The sequence below is a fragment of the Anguilla anguilla genome, chromosome 18 (genome assembly GCF_013347855.1).
Source record: "Anguilla anguilla isolate fAngAng1 chromosome 18, fAngAng1.pri, whole genome shotgun sequence".
In the NCBI taxonomy this organism is placed as follows: Eukaryota; Metazoa; Chordata; class Actinopteri; order Anguilliformes; family Anguillidae; genus Anguilla; species Anguilla anguilla.
This window is the reverse complement of record NC_049218.1, coordinates 7,257,705-7,275,310: the sequence shown is the minus strand read 5'-3', so window position 1 is coordinate 7,275,310 and position 17,606 is coordinate 7,257,705. Positions and strand designations below refer to the sequence as shown.

At 43.4% G+C, this 17,606-nt stretch overlaps 2 protein-coding genes across 6 annotated transcripts in view; one reads left to right on the top strand and one right to left on the bottom strand.

The window, feature by feature from the left end:
• Window positions 1-10,533, bottom strand: part of LOC118218076 (adenosine kinase-like) — a 149,680-nt gene extending 139,147 nt beyond the window's left edge. For 2 of the 3 annotated variants that reach the window (XM_035400469.1, XM_035400470.1), the window contains exons 1-3: window positions 10,383-10,533; window positions 6,243-6,317; window positions 1,333-1,386 (exon numbers count right to left, since the gene is read on the bottom strand). In XM_035400469.1, the coding sequence (XP_035256360.1) occupies window positions 1,333-1,386; window positions 6,243-6,317; window positions 10,383-10,438 (185 nt within the window). In that variant the 5' untranslated portion in view covers window positions 10,439-10,533. Of the gene's footprint in view, window positions 1-1,332; window positions 1,387-6,242; window positions 6,318-9,125; window positions 9,263-10,382 lie in introns of those variants that run through there. The other variant, XM_035400472.1, reaches the window with a different exon arrangement.
• Window positions 10,534-11,133: 600 nt separating this feature from the next.
• ap3m1 (adaptor related protein complex 3 subunit mu 1) lies at window positions 11,134-17,508 on the top strand. Of its 3 annotated transcripts, none has more exons than XM_035400465.1 (9): window positions 11,134-11,152; window positions 11,980-12,262; window positions 12,522-12,693; window positions 13,641-13,778; window positions 13,893-13,978; window positions 14,259-14,392; window positions 14,838-15,045; window positions 15,817-15,961; window positions 16,218-17,508. In XM_035400465.1, the coding sequence occupies exons 1-9, from the start codon at window positions 11,139-11,141 to the stop codon at window positions 16,316-16,318; spliced, it is 1,281 nt and encodes a 426-aa protein (XP_035256356.1). In that variant the 5' UTR covers window positions 11,134-11,138; the 3' UTR covers window positions 16,319-17,508. The 3 variants fall into 3 exon arrangements, with proteins under 3 accessions (XP_035256356.1, XP_035256357.1, XP_035256358.1); XM_035400466.1 differs by having other exon boundaries at window positions 11,144-11,409; XM_035400467.1 differs by lacking the exon at window positions 11,134-11,152 and adding an exon at window positions 11,161-11,507.
• Window positions 17,509-17,606: the final 98 nt, after the last annotated feature.

Sequence of the window (17,606 nt, the reverse complement as noted above, 5' to 3'; positions counted from 1 at the left end):
GCCTTTTATTTCCGGCACTTTCCGCACAATGTGCCAGAGGGGAAAAAAAGCTCTAAATTTAGCAGATTGGGGACGGTACCGTAACAGACAGACTGAATCAAACTCAATTTCTGAGGCTAATTCTGGGGTGTTGTGAAGGGCAAAGGAAGCCAGAGAAGTCAGAAAGGTAAGATAATCAGCATATGACTGTGGACAGGACTGGACTGCTTCAGAGGAACAATGTGTAACTGTATATTATCAGCCATGAGCTCGATACATTAATCTGACCTTATCGCACGTCCCAGTCTAAGTTCCTGTCTGTGCACGCAGTCTACTGCACATGGTGCAGCATGAATGGAGGCCCAGCTAACACAAATAATGTGATTGTTCTGGGGTAATGTAATTGTGGAGGAGTCTCATTTAGCCCACAGCTCGCAGATCCTCAAAAGGACAACGCAAACTGAAAACAGACATCAGCCCTGGCCTGGACGGCACCCGGCTCCAACTCCCCACCTTCTGGCATCATTCTGTCTGAAATTCACGCCTTCCCCTTTTAAACCTGCAGCACCAACAAGCCAAGAGCAGAGTCTTTCCATCCTCCAGGTCTCTCCCTGCCAATGTCTGGGAAGAGTTTGATGGTCATGTGACACCGTGAGGTGAGGGGGGGGGGGGCATTTGACACCAGCCAGTGAAGTCTCCCGGGCGTGGTGGGGGCATGGTGGGGGCTTCTGGGAAAAAGTTCCCATTCCCCTTTCTAGCGCCTTCTCATGTCCACAGACCTCCAGGGACCACGGCGTTCTGCCACTTCATCCAAGTTGGGTATTAAATGCTGGCGGCTAGCTATCATTCACAACACAAGACCAGCAAGGCCATAGAGGAGACCAGCCAGCAAAGAGGTCAGCCGCACTGGTGGGCGTGGAGGGGGGGTACAATTTGGAAGGGGGGGGGGCGGGGGGGTTGGGATGGAACAGATATCAGGAGCGCAATGACACCAGGAAGCGCAGTCTGATACCCATCTGGGGCCTCGGGGGCGCGGCCATGTAACGCTCCTAATTTACAGATACAGGCTCAGAGGAAGTGTTCTGTCTTACAATCGCGTTTCCTCATCAGCTCACGAGGTACACACAAAACTGAACGGAACGACAACATCAATCCACATACAGACACCGTTAAAAAAATTAATAAATACAAATGGCACCAGACAGTAGTTGCATAATTGTTAACAGGGGAAGTGGGGCAAAGGCCACCCATGCTAAACATGTCCTACATGAGCGGGGGGGTGGGGGGGGTGGGGGGGTGGGTGGGGGTTGCTGGTGTGATCTGACTGGGCAGGGAGTTGAAACATAAACTCACAGCGCTTTGTGCTTGTCCTCGGCCAGTATCTGGTCATTCGGCTTCAGTCCAAACCTGTTGGAAGCAAAAGAAACAGCTTCAGCACCACATGCACACTACAGCAGGAATGGGCTGGAGATGAAAGCAGTGCATCTGACACTTACCCTAACCTGGCGGCTCATCAACAATCTAATTAAACATCGCATGCCAAAGAGGGAAGTACACAAACGCACATTTACAGACATGCGGGTGTGTGTGTGTGTGTGTGTGTGTTTCACAGTCATTGTTCAAATGAACACAAAAGGAAACAGACCCTCCCAAACTTACATTGAAGAAAAGCAGGGGAACAGAACGAGGCTGTTGAGATATTGTGCATTTCCAAAACGCAGTGTTCTGCATTTACCTCAACAAGATAAGGTTTGGTTCAATCGGAAAAGAGCTGCCTTAATCTAGTTCAGGGCAACGTTCCTGGACTTAGAGAAATATTTAAGCTCTTGCAATAGCAAACCGGTTCAAAGATCCAAACCACTGACCTTCTGAACAATAAGGGGGGGGGGGGGGGCTCGCAGTCCTTACAGCACTGCATATTAGCCAGAGGCCAGTGGCCAAAACAACAAGCTGAATTAAGATTTGTTATTAGAGAAGGGACTTTTGTTGTTTAAAAGAGAAAAAAAGAAACCTTTCTGAGTGAAAACCAAAATGAAGAATACCAGGCCTCCAGCGGGGGCTGTAAATTTAGAATATTAAGTGAGCAGAGAGGAAGGGAGCTTAGCCCTGCTTACACAGCGAAAAATGCGCTTAAGGGTCAGTGTTCTTGCATTCTTGCCCCGTTCCTCTCTCCAGTGCTACGGTTTACAGCACGCGTGACAGCTGCCAAATTTGACAAAAGCCTGCGTCCCGCCTCAGCGGGGTAACTTCTTTCAAAAAAAGTCCCGAACTGCAGAAAGGACCCGGCTTAAACCCCACTCTCGCCATTGGTCTGGCTCGCAGACGGCAGCCAACGGGGGGAGTGGCCTCGGCACGTCATGGCAAATCACAGGCAGTCACGGTGCGGCATAGCGTGCTATAGAGCATCATAACACATCACAGCCAGTCATAATGCATTGTAGAGCATCATAGTACATCAGTCAGTCACAGTGCATCATAGCACATCACAGTCACAGTGCATCGTAGCGCATCATAGAGCATCATAGCACATCAGTCACAGTGCATTAGAGCACATCACAGTCATAATGCATTGTAGCGCATCATAGTCACAGTGCAGCATAGCACATCGTAGAGGATCATAGCACATCAGTCACAGCGCATCGCAGCGCATCATAAAGCATCATAGACAGTCACAGTGCACCAGAGCACATCGTACAGCATCACAGCACATCAGCCAGTGACAGTGCGTCATAGTGCATCAAAGAGCGTCACAGCCAGTCACAGGACTTCACACTGCATCACACAGCATTACAGCCAGTCACACTGTGCAAAAGCATGTAGTAGAGCATCACACCACATCACAGCTATAAATGAAGCACAGACTGGGCTCTGTATTAGCAGTAGTCACAGCATTTCTGAGGTCACCAAACAAGAGGTCTGTTATTATGTATGCCAATGCATATATAAATAACAGCAACTGTCTATTTTTTCCCCATAAGCCTCTTTTCGGACCACTAATCTACTGAACGATGTGAGCCACAATTGGAGAGCCACCGTTCTGCAGCTCTGAGGTCAAAGGTCATGCTGATCAGAACAAGTCAGTCTCTGGCCGTTTCTCAATACCAAGAACGCCAAGTTGGGAACTGAGTTCTCGTGAAGAACGTTCTCGCCGAGTTTCCGTGGGAGACCACAATTCCAAGAACACAAGAACAGACAAGAACGGTTATTGAGAAGCACCCTCTGCCTGGAAAAATAACCAACATTTTCCCCCTCTGTGAGAAGTGTGCAGCTGTGGTCTTTCCCTCACAGTCCCAGAGAGAGTTCACTTATTTACTAGAGTCCATGCACAGCATCCTGGCATGAATCAGTCAGGCTACTTTTCAAAACTAATAAACAAATCAGAATAAATGTCTAAATGAAAGGCCTCACGGTTAGTGAGTCTGGCATGACCACGAGAGTGGGTGCAATTTAAAAAATGTTAAAAATCAGGCAATATTTTGGAAAAATCAAGATAAAAATCATGTGCCCAAGAAAAACCAAGGTTATAGTGAAAAAACCTGACCATGCTGGATTTCCAGGTAAAGTTTACAGACTCAATGAGAAGTTAATTATTAGCAACGCGTGGTCAATGCGTCAATCAAGGTTTCTGTCAGTGATAAGAACACACCATTGGTACAGTGGACTTCAGTGAAAATCCTGTATGAATCTGCAGTTTTAAATTACCAACCATCTTCACATCTACAGGCCAACTGAATGACCTTATCACACATCAACCTTCATTTGATGTTGTGTAACTCGCACAAAGAAAATCCAAGTAGCAGTTAAAATCAATAAGATTCTATTGAAAAGGCAGATAATTATTTTCTTAGTCATGAAAAGCAAACCAATACACACACTTCATTCGACCAGAGTACTGTGACACAATCCTCAGTGCCAAACATCTCCTAATCTTTCACTGCTGAGAATGGGAATTATTCATGACATTACATTATGGGCATTAAGCAGATGCTCTTATCCAGGGCAATGACTTTCTCATTTTACACAGTATTCATTTATACACCTGTATATATACTGAAGCAATGCGGCTTAAGTACTTTTGCTCAATGACACAACAGCAGTATTCTATCCGGAAACTGAACCGCTTAAGGTCACAAGCCCAGTTCCTCAACCATTACACTGCACTGCCACCCCCTACAGAAACTATGCAGCCAGGGCCGCTTCACCCCCAAGTCATCGTTTGGTTCTGAAACGCACATTGGAGACGTGGAGGGGTCTGGGCAGCTGTTCACCCCTGACCCCGTCCCAACTGTTAAACGTGCACCACCCAAGGCCGTACCCAGCGAGTCCTCTCATTGGTCCCCTGCAATCTGCCAGGGGGCTCCTCTCATTGGTCCCCCGCAATCTGCCCAGGGACTCCTCTAATTGGTCCCCTGCATTCTGCCTGCTCCAGCTGCGCAGATGACACAGCCCTGCAGTGCAGTGACTGCGCAGCTCAGCCGACGCAAGGGGAGGATGTAATGGGCGGGGAACTGGGCTTGTATAGACACGTCACACCCGTGAGCAACGTGCTAAACCTGAACTGCTTCAGTAAACTATCCGGCTGCATTAATGGATTTACCGCCAGAAAGTGAGAAAGTTGCGCGAGTCGCTCTGGATAAGAGTGTCTGCTGAGTGCATGCAAGGTGACGTAACACAGGGCCTGCTGAGCTGGGGCTTTTATGGAGGCGCCTGTGCCAACACACACCTGCACTGCCAGAAGCCACTACCACACTGGGACAGGCTTACAGCTACTACATGCAAAACAGTAAAACGGTAGCCAAATGTCTAAAAAAAAAATTTTTTTATATTCAAAATCTTTATGAAAGCAGAATCCTACGGTTTATAAATGAATGACAGTAGGCAAATAATGAAGGACAGCGACACCATTTCGTTCACAGGATGCTGTTCCGCGACAAACAAACAAAAACGAGCGACCGAACAAGCTCGCGGGCAGCACAACTGGCGACCACAGACCCAGCGCGGGACTGGGCAGGGCCTGCACGTGCGCCCGCCGTCTCCTAGCTAAAGCTGCACACGTAGCATCTTCCTCTGACTCATGCATATACAGCATATGCCAAGGAGAGTGAGTTACATCTTTAGAAACTGTCATTCTAGAGTCATTGTAGGGAGAGTGCAACTTCTCTCCTGTAATGTGCTAGTGTGTCAGTGTGTACGCTATAGTGTTTCCCACAGGTGGTGGTCGAATTTGTGGTGGTCGAATCAGTGTCTCTTTTTTTTTGGGAAGGGCGGGGGGGGGGGGTGCGGACAGAAATTGTGCAACACACTCCTTAATGCTCATGCTATTGGCAGATCTGAAGAGGCAATGGAGCCCTTTGGTACAGGGAGGGGAGGGGGAGAACAGACTTGTTTTGAAAACACAGCTGGAGGCATTTCACTTAGCGTAGCTTCAAACAATAAAATCGAACAATAAAAAAAAGCCCAAAAATACACACACCCAAACTGAAGCGAACCCAAAACCCGCAAGCGGACTTGGCAACATTAGAGGGAGGGGGGTGGGCAGCTCACACAGGGAAATGAGTTGGCTGTATGTCAATTCGACATTTGAAAGAAAAAATATTGAATGCAATAGTGAGCCGCTCACAGAAATAAACCGCTAACATAGACGCACAGTGTTCTGAACAAAACATGGGGAGAAGGCCGCTTCATGCAGTTCAATGGCAGTTTCCCCTGATGAATGAGGTTTATGATTGTGGTTGCTTATTGTCTCTCCAAGACACTAAACCAAAGTGGTTTGACTGATGCAAAAAAGACCAATAATTATGCTTATAAAAGTACAAAACAACTCCACCACTTCCCTTGTGTTCAAAATACCATATTACCTCACGGTGTTATGAACTCCAAGAACTTTGTGGTTCAGCATACCATGTTCAACATACCATGAGTCCAAGTTAAATACAAAAACTCTTTTTGGACGGGGGCAAATCAATGTATGGGAAGCGCTGTGTTAGCTTTTGTTCCAACCAGTTATTCCATCATAAGTGCGTTCAGCTGCAACATCTGCATACACCAGCACTGGCTCACTCCTGTACAAGACCACAGTAAAACATTCTTATGACAGATACAAGGGCAGTCTGTAGCTGTAACTCATGACTTTGTCAAAAAAAAGCAAGGCAAACAATCAATGGGATAATTAAATAATTAAGAGCAGAAGTTGGCATGAAATCCCAAAACAGGACAGCCCTTGTCACACACACCAGAATGGGTGGGGGGGTGTCCTCACTCACTTGTCAAGGAAGTCCTTGTCCACCACAGCAGAGATGTCCAGCAGGGGGTTGCCCATCCCAAAGAGTGCATTTTGGCTGGAGGGGGGGGGGAAAACGTTGATTGGTTAATCATTAAACAGGCAATTCCGAAAAACCATCAATTCCGACTGTCCACCACAATTACTTTGTTACCAAGGTATTCATAGAGGTAAATTTAGGTGTAGGTTGAGAATAGAAATGCCAGTTTGTGTGCCAGTTTTAAATGGCCAGTCTGATTTTGTGCATCCACCAAGACTGTGGGCAAAACAAGTAGGCTAAGCATTTTGAAAAAACATTCCAAAAAACAAAGTCTGTGTTTTAGAACATCATTGCTTTCATTATCCAGTACTGATTGTTACATCACCATTAGAATGTTCAGTTAACATTCAAATCACATATTTTTGATCTCACCCCTCAAAGGATTAATGACTGCACATGTAGGGTGTAACATAGAATGGCCTCAGGGTGCTATGGCAGCATATCTGTGTAAGATTTGAAGAAAGGGTGAAGGAAGGAGGGTTTTAAAACCATGATCCTGGTCTGGCAGTACCCCAACACAGCTCAGAATGGAGCATTCACATGAAGCGACAGGGTGACATCAACATCAGCCCAACTGACCTGATAGCTCTGTGAGCCTCTTCCCACACATCTTCAGCCATAGCATTGACTCTAAAGGTGGGTTTTGAGCCTGGGTTTTGAGTGGGTTTAGGAACTGGGCTTGTGACCTTTGAAATTTCCAGTCACAATTAAATTTACAACGGGCAGCAAACCCTTCTCCTACAGAGCTCCTGTCTCATGGAATAACCTCCCCCTTGTGGATTTAGGCTTTGGGCACACTCTGCGTTCTTAAGCGCAGGCTCAAAACCCACCTTTAGAGTCAATGCTATAGCTGAAGATGTGTGGGAAGAGGCTCACAGAGCTATCGGGTCAGTTGGGCTGATGTTGATGTCACCCTGTCGCTTCATGTGAATGCTCCATTCTGAGCTGTGTCGGGGTACTGCCAGACCAGGATCATGGTTTTAAAACCCTCCTTCCTTCACCCTTTCTTCAAATCTTACACAGATATGCTGCCATAGCACCCTGAGGCCATTCTATGTTACACCCTACATGTGCAGTCATTAATCCTTTGAGGGGTTAGATCAAAAATATGTGATTTGAATGTTAACTGAACATTCTAATGGTGATGTAACAATCAGTACTGGATAATGAAAGCAATGATGTTCTAAAACACAGACTTTGTTTTTTGGAATGTTTTTTCAAAATGCTTACTTGTTTTGCCCACAGTCTTGGTGGATGCACAAAATCAGACTGGCCATTTAAAACTGGCACACAAACTGGCATTTCTATTCTCAACCCTTACCCTTAAATTTACCTCTATGAATAATGAAACATTGTGGCTTTAAAAAGTGTCGTTAAATGCTGTAGCTGGTTGACATTGATTTCTAGCGAGCGTCTCAAATGACACCACGCCACACAACACAACGCCACGCCACAGTCTCAGGAGCTGCAGCACCTCTGTTTGAAATGACTACCAAAGAGCAGTGAGGGGATCTGCAGATAGCCATGTGATTAAGCCTACAGGCCTTTTCATCACAGGCACTCAATGAGACCATCTGACTGAAGGAAGGCATAACAGTTTCAATACTGCTCACACAACTCTGGCAATCGACCACATTTCCCAGTGACACAGACTAGAAAAGATCTGAGGTCAATAAAAATCCATACGGCAAGTAAATAACCAATGAATAACTCCCATGCAAAACAAGCCAGTGAACTGCGCTGTCTGATCTAACATGGTACTCTAATAAGTACAGGCAGTTCAAGTGGTTCTGAAGTGATAGCGTGGCTTCAAACAGCAGTGTGTCTGAGGTCATATTCTGGGTTCTACGAGACAGACAACGGCGGGGACATCGGCGGAAGGGGCAGAATCCAGTCAAGTGAAAAAAATTCAGAGCGGATTACATAACAGGCGAAATGCAGAGACCCGGTCAGGACAGGGACGAAGAGAGCGTGCGTTAGCCGGCACACTGCACCCCATATAAAACGCGTGTCTCTACCACCGCCGATCCGCCGCTGATACTGCAGTGTGAGGCAGCGGTATTATCCTGCGATTCCTTTGTATCTCTTGGCCTCTACAAAAAAGCTTTACGTAAACACGTGTCTAGCGCAGTCTCCTTCAAATTTCCGAAAGCAAACATCAAGCTACAGTCCAGCGTTGACGCTGATAGCGTTTGGCCAAGGCCAAACTGAGAAGTTGCGTTTGGCTACGGTTTGGATATTCTTCATATGGACAATGCAGAAATGTTTAAAATGAATGATTAGGCTAATTTTGCATGAGAAAAAAAAGTGAGAGAGATCGACGCACTGTAAAGGGAAATGTTTAAATCATAAACAGCTTGGCAACATTACACTTTCATAATTGTTTCTATTATTGTTTGACAATGAAAAGACAGACATTTGGGCCTAAGCCACCCTCAGTGTCTTAAAATGTGCTGAAAACAGAAGTCAACAACGACAGCCCAAAGGCGTAACAGTAGTTACACCATAGATCATTATAATATCCCATGTAAAAGCGTCGGTGCATTATTCTTGTTTTAAACATAAGGTTTTGTGGAAGAAAAATTCCAATAACAAAGTTTTCAACACGTCCATAAAAGCATGTACTAATCAATGCAACAAGTAATCCTCCCTTTAATCTTAATGTTTTCTGATCGTTTAAGAAATACCGCGGTTTAAGACTACTCGAAATGACAGACGCTGACAGAAAACACGATATCCTTATGTCTGCGAAAAATCTAAAGAAGACAGCTGTGTGCACGAGCATCAAAAACCTGCTCGCATCCCTGACGTTAATTCATCGCTTACCTTACAGCAGGCATGCTTTCAGAAGAATTACTCGCGAAACCTGTTCGACAAGCTGCTCACACTGCCACCGTTTAAATCTGCACCAATTTTTGTCAATTTTCCCCGAAAAAAAGGACCTCCTCTCATTCTGAACTACCTATCTCAGCAAGGTTTTGGAGCAAATAGGAGGGGCAAAAGCATTTGCTTCTGTTATGGTTGGCTATATGGTTGTCATTATTTTTGTTCCGAAAATGTTTTGTTTGTTTAAACATTTTAGTTTAAAGGTTGAGTACGAGACCGTAATGTTACTAAACACATTCACAGATGCGTTTCATATCGTATCAGAACGATGACAAGATGACGGTAAAGATGCTAGAAGGAAACTCATCGCCTAAATTTTAATATAGCCTAGATAAAGTACCTTAATTAATCATTGTACATCGATTAAAATCATTACCCTGGTTGCTATAAAGCGAGCATCAAAATAATATGCTAGCTATGTACTGTAGCAAAACAAGGACAACAGTAAGATAGTAACTCCACATCTTCGTTATCTATACAGTAGCCGACAAAGCAACTGGCAAGTGATACTCGCTTAGTGAAGAAAAGGGGGACTTTCAACTACTTTCCTGCGTGGCACCAAAACATCAAAGTTGATTCAGAATTAGCTCCTAAAGTTGTATATGACCCTTCGATGACACTGAGAGTGAACGTTATATCAATGCCAAATATACTCAAACTTTTGCAAATTCCAGATTTGAGGACTCAGGGATAAACAGCAACCATAACAACCAGTGCACGTGGAAAACATCCCGCGTGAAATCACTGTAATTCCACTCGCATGCCAAGTAAACCGCATTGGTTAGATAACATAACCAACAGCTACAGAATTATCACTTAGAACATGTATGAGAACAAACTTGCCTAAATCTCCTATTTTTAGCTTATCAGTTAGATATCTTGGTAACCATCTTCTTTTCAAATTGTACTATGGTTAGCTAGCCCAGCGACTATGTAAAAAACATTAGCAAGAGCGGACCTTAAAATTGTATTCTTTAGATCTACTTGTCTAACATCTATAGATAAGATCAACTTTGCCAAACAAAATTAGCAATGAGCGATAACAGGATATGTGATTTCAAGTCAGCACACGCTAGCTATCATGAAAGAGAGGCAAGCAAGCTGCTGCCCGGCTAGCTTTCTATGAGGTTGTCCTTATTCAACTACGCTTGGACAAAAAGATGCATTGAAATTAAAGCCCGCATGCACTAATTTTACCTGAGTTTGTTTTCTTCCAATTTGATTTTTTTCGTTTTAGGTTCGCCTTCAGCCATTGTCCACTTAAGATACAGCCCAACCACCTTGACCAATAGCGCTGATAAGAAAGACCTTCTTCTTCTGCTTCGTTTGAAACACGCGAGAGAAAACGCGGAACAGGCGAATTACTGCTGCTACTGTTAATGTACCACACAGCTTGCCGTAAACTTCTTTCGATTTTGTCTTCCGTGTTGTATTTAGATACATTTTCTATCAAAATAAGAGCTCTTACTGGTGCGGTAAGCCAATCGTTCTTTTCAACTCCTCACAGATATTTGCATATATACCGAGCCAAATTTCATAAACATATGTTAACCTCTTGGTCTGTCTGTCTAAACATGACTTTTCAGGGCATAAATATATTTGGAATAACAGCCTGGATATGAAAAATATAAAAACAAGACTTCTTTCATAAGTGGTTTGTACGAATAATGAAGGAACATTGCTTTATAAGAATAGGCTAAGGCTATTGCTGATCTCCAATGATTGTATCTCTGTTTGGACTTTTGTGTCAAAACTAAAACTAAAAACAAAATAAAACAAAAAACAGTAGAGACTGTCTCCCGTTACTTCGGGGCGCTTCATCGCCTGTCCAGTCCCAGCCAAATATTTGACTGTCTGTAAATTCTATGGTTCGTAGAATTGTCTAGTCTAGGCTATATACGCTCTCTATGGTGTAAATCGACTTTAGTGCCCTCATGTACTGCCTGAATTAAAATGTTACTGAGGCGGTATATATTCATTATACTGAAGATGCACATTTTCACAAGGGTTTTGATGAATATGTCTCGCTTGAAATGCTCATTGAAATATATGTATCCAAATAATTTGTTTTATTATATACACGCAGTCAAGAGGCTTAACTAATTAGGCAGAGAAGGAGACATAGCTTAACTATCCGGTACTAGCCTCAAAAACTTACACAGCCATATTTTTGTGCCACAGGTTCAGTTCTCATTCTGGTGCAACCAAGTGAAGTTTTGAAAGGGTAATTTTAGAACTTAGAAAAACTCTCTTTTTGAATTTAAACGGGGCATTTGGTTGAATCTACGACATTTGTGACTAGTTTGCTGACGTTAATGTAAGGTAGGGTGGATATTTTGATGTTGTGCTAGCTAGCTGGCCAGGTAGGACAGCCACCTAACTATTAGCTTGAAAGCTACTTTGGGAGTAATTCATAGTTAGCTTACTTAGCTGACTAACTAGCTAAGTTCTGTTTCTGTTGCAGTGGTTAGAGTGTTATTGCACTTTTTATTAGTCAAGCTATCGTGAATAATTACGGTTAGCTGGCATTGTTAGATATCTGTCATATATGTGGCTAACGATGTATTTTAAAAATTAACATTGTAGAATATATTACGGGCAGCTGGCCATATTGTAAATATGGCGTATGTTTCAAGACTTTATCGAAGTGCTAGACCAGTTGTTGGTTAACTTCCTTTTTTTGATTACGGTTGTAGAACGGTTATGTGAGTTTGACAGATTAAATCTGCTAGGTATCTATGTTAGGCGACGATGTTACACTCACTCACTATTGACTGTCTTTTCGTTCCCGCAGGCGCAGCATCATGATTCACAGTTTGTTTCTGATCAACACTTCTGGTGACATATTTTTGGAAAAACACTGGAAGAGTGTGATCAGTCGTTCCGTCTGTGATTATTTTTTTGAAGCTCAGGAAAAATCCACAGACTTGGAAAATGTGCCGCCAGTCATCCCTACCCCTCATCACTATCTCATTAACATCTACCGGGAGAAAATATTTTTCGTGTCTGTCATTCAGACTGAAGTGCCCCCTCTGTTCGTCATCGAGTTCCTGCATCGGGTAGCTGAAATGTTTCAGGTGTGTCTACTTGCTTGCGGTTCTTGTTCAGGCACTTAAAGATATGCGCTTACTCTGTATGGTTTTCTACTGAATGCCATTTTATGTGTGGTCTGCAAGCTCTGTCCCAGCGGCTAAATGAAGCATTGACAGATTAGGTTTCAATGTGGTGCGTGAAGGCAGTAAGACAGTGACTGTATATGAATGAACGACCCACTTTACCAGCTGCAGGATCCGCGGTTGCAGTTGTAGCATTCGTGTGTGTGTCTTTTCAAAACAGGATTACTTTGGAGATTGTTCAGAAACTACGATCAAGGACAATGTGGTTATAGTATACGAGCTTCTCGAGGAGATGCTGGATAACGGATTTCCCTTGGCTACAGAATCGAATATCTTGAAAGAACTAATCAAGCCTCCGACAATTCTGCGGTCCATGGTTAACACTATCACAGGTAGGAGCTACGTCGTATCTGTGTGTTCCTTTACTGTTTTAGGCATGTGTGCGGCATGCCCTAGTGTAAAGGGAACTGCGTGCATCTCCAAAAGTTTGCATGGGTTAATCGTCATGCATTCTTGATCAGTTCACGGTACCTGACTGGATTCAAGGAAATGTATACTGCCCTACAAAGCCTAACTGCAGTAACTACGCAAAGGGTAAAACTGAGAAAAATGGCTTCAAAATGTTTTAACTGGCCAGCCGTCATGGTTTTTGGGCATAAAAATTACCTCATGAATACATGTACAATTAGTGCAATATCACTTATATACCTATAACCCATTTGGCTGGCCAGGTAATACACTTTAAAGCCATTTTTCTCAGTTTTACCCTTTGCATAGTTACTGCAGTTAGGCTTTGTAGTGCAGTATAGCTTTGCAGATTGATAGTATATTGGCCAGAGGTTTTATTCCTAATCCTGAGTGGTAGTGTAGAATAATAGAATAGTTTGAATCAAGACTTTTACGAAAAGTGTAGTGGGTTCCTGGAACTTGAGGACAATGACATTTTCATATCCCATTGAAGAGGCAGCCATAACTCCGAAACTATAATCCTAGTGATGTCACCCTGCCTAACAGTTGTGCTTATTATTTCAAATATACAGTAAGCAATGAAAGACATTTTGTATAATAATAATGCTTGTTAAGTGACTCTGAACCAAAGAAGTCTAATGCTAACAATAAGGATGGTCAGTTCGTTTGTGTGGCTGACATCTCTATGGTGACACAGATTTGATTGTTTGATCTGCTCATTTTTAGTTGTAGCAGCTGTTTCCTAGCCATGTTAATAAGTCGCTGTACTCTGAAAGCATCTGCGAAACAGCTAGGCCTAAATCCTATCTATAAATTGAAAGTCAGATGTTTGAAACTGGGGGTTTAACCTGAGGCTGGCATGTTGTGTCAGGCAGCAGTAATGTGGGAGATACTCTCCCAACGGGTCAGCTGTCCACCGTCCCGTGGAGGAGAGCCGGTGTGAAGTACACCAACAACGAGGCTTACTTCGACGTGGTGGAGGAGATCGACGCTATCCTGGACAAGTCAGGTACTAGGCTGCGCTCCGTTCAGCCTCCCCCTTGCTCCTCCTGGATTTGCCCCTTGTGTGTGGGAGGGATGTTCCTAACCTGGTTCAATCCGGGCACCTTTTGGTTTCTTCCAGGGACGACGGTGTTTGCTGAAATCCAGGGTGTGATCGATGCTTGCGTCAAGCTCTCTGGGATGCCTGACCTCACACTGTCCTTCATGGTAAGAAAGATCCAAGCATACCTTCATTTAGTCACATGGTTAAAAATAATGAACTAATTATGATGTCAGTTATCTGACAGTTCTATAGCAGTCTGTCTCATTAACCATAAAATATTAGTGAAGTATTGCAGTGCAGTGCTATAGTTGTAGATTAAGCCACTCGTCCAGACACCCATTCCACTGACCAAACACTCATAGCCAGTGAGATAGGTGTAGGTGGTGGATGAAGTTTTGGCGATTTGTAGCTGAGGTGCTAACGTGTCGACCCGTGGCTCTGCAGAACCCGAGGCTTCTGGACGACGTGAGTTTCCACCCCTGCGTGCGGTACAAGCGTTGGGAGGCTGAGCGTGTCCTCTCCTTCGTCCCCCCCGATGGAAACTTCCAGCTCTTGTCTTACCACGTCAGTGCTCAGAAGTAAGCATTTGTTAATGCCAGTGGCCCTAGGGCTGCTGGGAAGATGCTTTAATTCACAACAGGGCACATGCTATTTATTGTGGAATATTTGGTGAAATTAATTGGACGTAGGTCTGCGGTGGGATCCATTTGGTGTGTCTGCATTACATCACTAAACTCTGACACTATTATTTTGTTTTCTTTAATGCTCTTACTGGCTAGGATTTTAGAAAATGATGTTTAAATAGATGTTTCTGCTCTTCTGAAATGACTGCTAAATAAAACCCAGAGCTACACTTCATTTGCAGCTCAGAAAACCCTTTGAACGATTCATATTACTGATTCTCCAAAATCACGTGTACTCTCCATTTAAGGATGTACGTGAACCCCATTATCCCATCAGTGATCAGGCCCCTGTCTGTGTGTGGAGTTCACTGGAGTTCTGGGTTTTGTGTTTCTTCTACAGCTTGGTAGCCATTCCCGTGTACGTGAAGCAGAACATCAGTTTCTTTGAGAGCGGGTCGTCAGGAAGACTGGACATCACCGTGGGCCCCAAGCAGACCATGGGAAAGACGGTGGAGGCTGTAATCGTCACAGTGCACATGCCAAAAGTTGTGCTGAGTGCCAATCTGGCAACCGCCCAGGGCACCTACACCTATGACCCAGTCACGAAGGTACTGCCCCTTATGCTGTCACACCAAAAGATCTAGAGCAGGTGTGTCACACTGCAGTCCTGTAGAGCTGCAGTGTCTGCTGGTCTTCGTAGTTTGCTTTCCATCAGCAGCCAGGTTAGGACTTTGGAAACCAGGTGTGTGGACTCTTTAACCGATCAGTGACATCAACAAATCGCTAGAGTGCTGAAATGGGGGGGAATAGCAGAAACTGGACAGGCGGTTTTGGGAAAATCATTTCTGCATTGGGAAAATAGACTTGTCACAGCAAACGGTCAGGAGACACTGCAGCCTTTCAGGAGTGGGAGTGTGACATTCCTGTCCTGCTCCTCTCACCCCCTTATGAATGTTTGCTTCAACAATGTGTCCATTTTACAGCGCGGAAATGATGTTCCCAAGAATGCTTCTCCACTTCTTATAATGTCTGCTCTAATTTAATAGAAAGGAAAGCCCTGAAACCAGCCTGTCCATAACCTTAATGTCCTTAACCTGCAAATGTATGGGAAGGTTTCCAATCACATGAAAACGTTTTTATTTTCACAGAATTCCAAACCCATAAAGCTTCGTTAAATATGTTTTTAAGAAAAAAAAAACTTACAGAAATTCCTTGGCCGAAATGGGGTAACAAGAGTATTGGTGTTTTATTTAAAAGATTTGTAATTAGCTGTATGGTAATATTCAGGAATTTGACATATAACTTCCTTTTTGACAAATGTCCAAAGAAACCGACTTGAGGATCAGGTGTTAATGCATCCTCTCGTTGCTCTCCTCCAGGTATTGGTGTGGGACATTGGCAAAATCAACCCTCAGAAGTTGCCTAATCTTAAAGGAAGCCTGAGTCTACAGACAGGTGCCCCCAAACCAGAGGAGAACCCCAGCCTGGTGCTGGAGTTCAAAATCCAGCAGCTGGCTATTTCAGGTACACCAGACTTTTGACATTCCCAGTCCCAATTTTTTAAATGTATTTGTTTTAACCCTTTAAGGTGTAAGGTAACAAACATGTGATTATAATGTTCTCGAACTCCATGTATAAAGCAGTGGAGTTCTAGAACACTGACTGGGAATTTTGAAAAGAAAAGAAAAAACATTCCAAAAAACCTACTCTTCAAAGGGTTAATGTATTACCAGATAATGTGACCATCAGTAATGGATTTTTTTCTTTTTTTACACTGCAGGCCTCAAGGTTAACCGCCTGGATATGTTTGGAGAGAAGTACAAGCCTTTCAAAGGTGTTAAATATCTGACCAAAGCTGGAAAGTTTCAGGTCAGGACATGATTTGCCAGAAAATACTTTTCTATGAATATAAAGGTCAAAAATATATAGTGCCAAAAAATGCTTATTATTTAAGGTGCCATTAAATAATGTTGAGGCCATTGTGTATCTCGGAGCATTTAGGAATGTCTACACTTACAGCTTTGTGTGTAATGTAAGAAATGGTGAGGAGTTTGCACAGTACATGTTTTGAAACCCATTCCACAGGAATAGCCTTAAAGTATTTTTTTTGGGGGGAAAAAATGGGATTTAGTTGAATTGGTTCCTTCTTCCAGAGGAACAGCCTTAAACAACTTTACGAAACAAGACTGTGAAATCCTTTTGCAACTTTGGACGTCCTAATGCAATGGCACTTGTAGAACGAATAATCTTTTTCCACAATTTAGATACATTTTATACTGTAGGTAGCGAATAAATCGAATCTTGCAATGTATATTCTATTTTAAGGAATATCTGATATTAGGCATCATAAAGGCCGAGAAATTTCCAGCAGCATCGAGAGCGGTAATAAGTGTAACATTCCACATACGTTGTCCATGTAGTACTACCCAGGAAAACTATTTTCTGCACCTTGAACCTGCACATCTTTAAATAATTTAAACTCTAACGACAGGCAATCAAATAAACCTTTACTAATCCCTTTGAAATACTTTTTTTTTAAGTACACAACTTTTTTCATACAATCAGTGAATATTGCCTTCAAAAGCTGAATAGCAGTTTCCGCAGAAGCTTGCTTTAATCAATTTAATGAAAATATGCACAAGTTTTTTTTTGGGCGCACCCAATTGTGGCCTTAGGTCATCATTTCTCGGTCACGCCGTCTGAGATTCTGTACCTCACAGGCACGTTCCTAAAAAGCACAAGCAGCATGTGTGCCAGGAGCACATGATGGGTTTACTGTAGGAGAACACTACAGTAAAAAAAAACCATGTGCTGATCTGATCTGGATGTTTGTGTTTTATGGCTGTGTGAGATGGAGAACAGGAGAATGGTGTACACAGGAAGCCACCGTGTAGATTGTGGGAGAAGGCAAGGGTTTGGTTCCTACTGACGTATACACTCAGTCTGAGAACTAGTATACACATAAAGGTCACCCATGTGCAGTTCAGTACCAGGGAGAAAAGAACTGAGAAATGTATGATTCAAGGGAAAAACCTATATGTGTCTTTAAATAAATTTGAACATTTAATTAAGCAATGTGCTTGAGTTCTTCTTTGCTTTTCATTTCTGCAGTCACGAGACTTGCGTAATGTATTACAAATGGGCCATTTGTAAACATAAAATAGAACGA

What these genes read in the sequence shown, in the direction of transcription:
- ap3m1 (XM_035400465.1), top strand. An exon ending in CATGGTTAACACTATCACAG is followed by an intron (nt 12,694 to 13,640) that starts GTAGGAGCTACG and finishes ATGTTGTGTCAG; the next exon opens with GCAGCAGTAATGTGGGAGAT. An exon ending in CGCTATCCTGGACAAGTCAG is followed by an intron (nt 13,779 to 13,892) that starts GTACTAGGCTGC and finishes GGTTTCTTCCAG; the next exon opens with GGACGACGGTGTTTGCTGAA.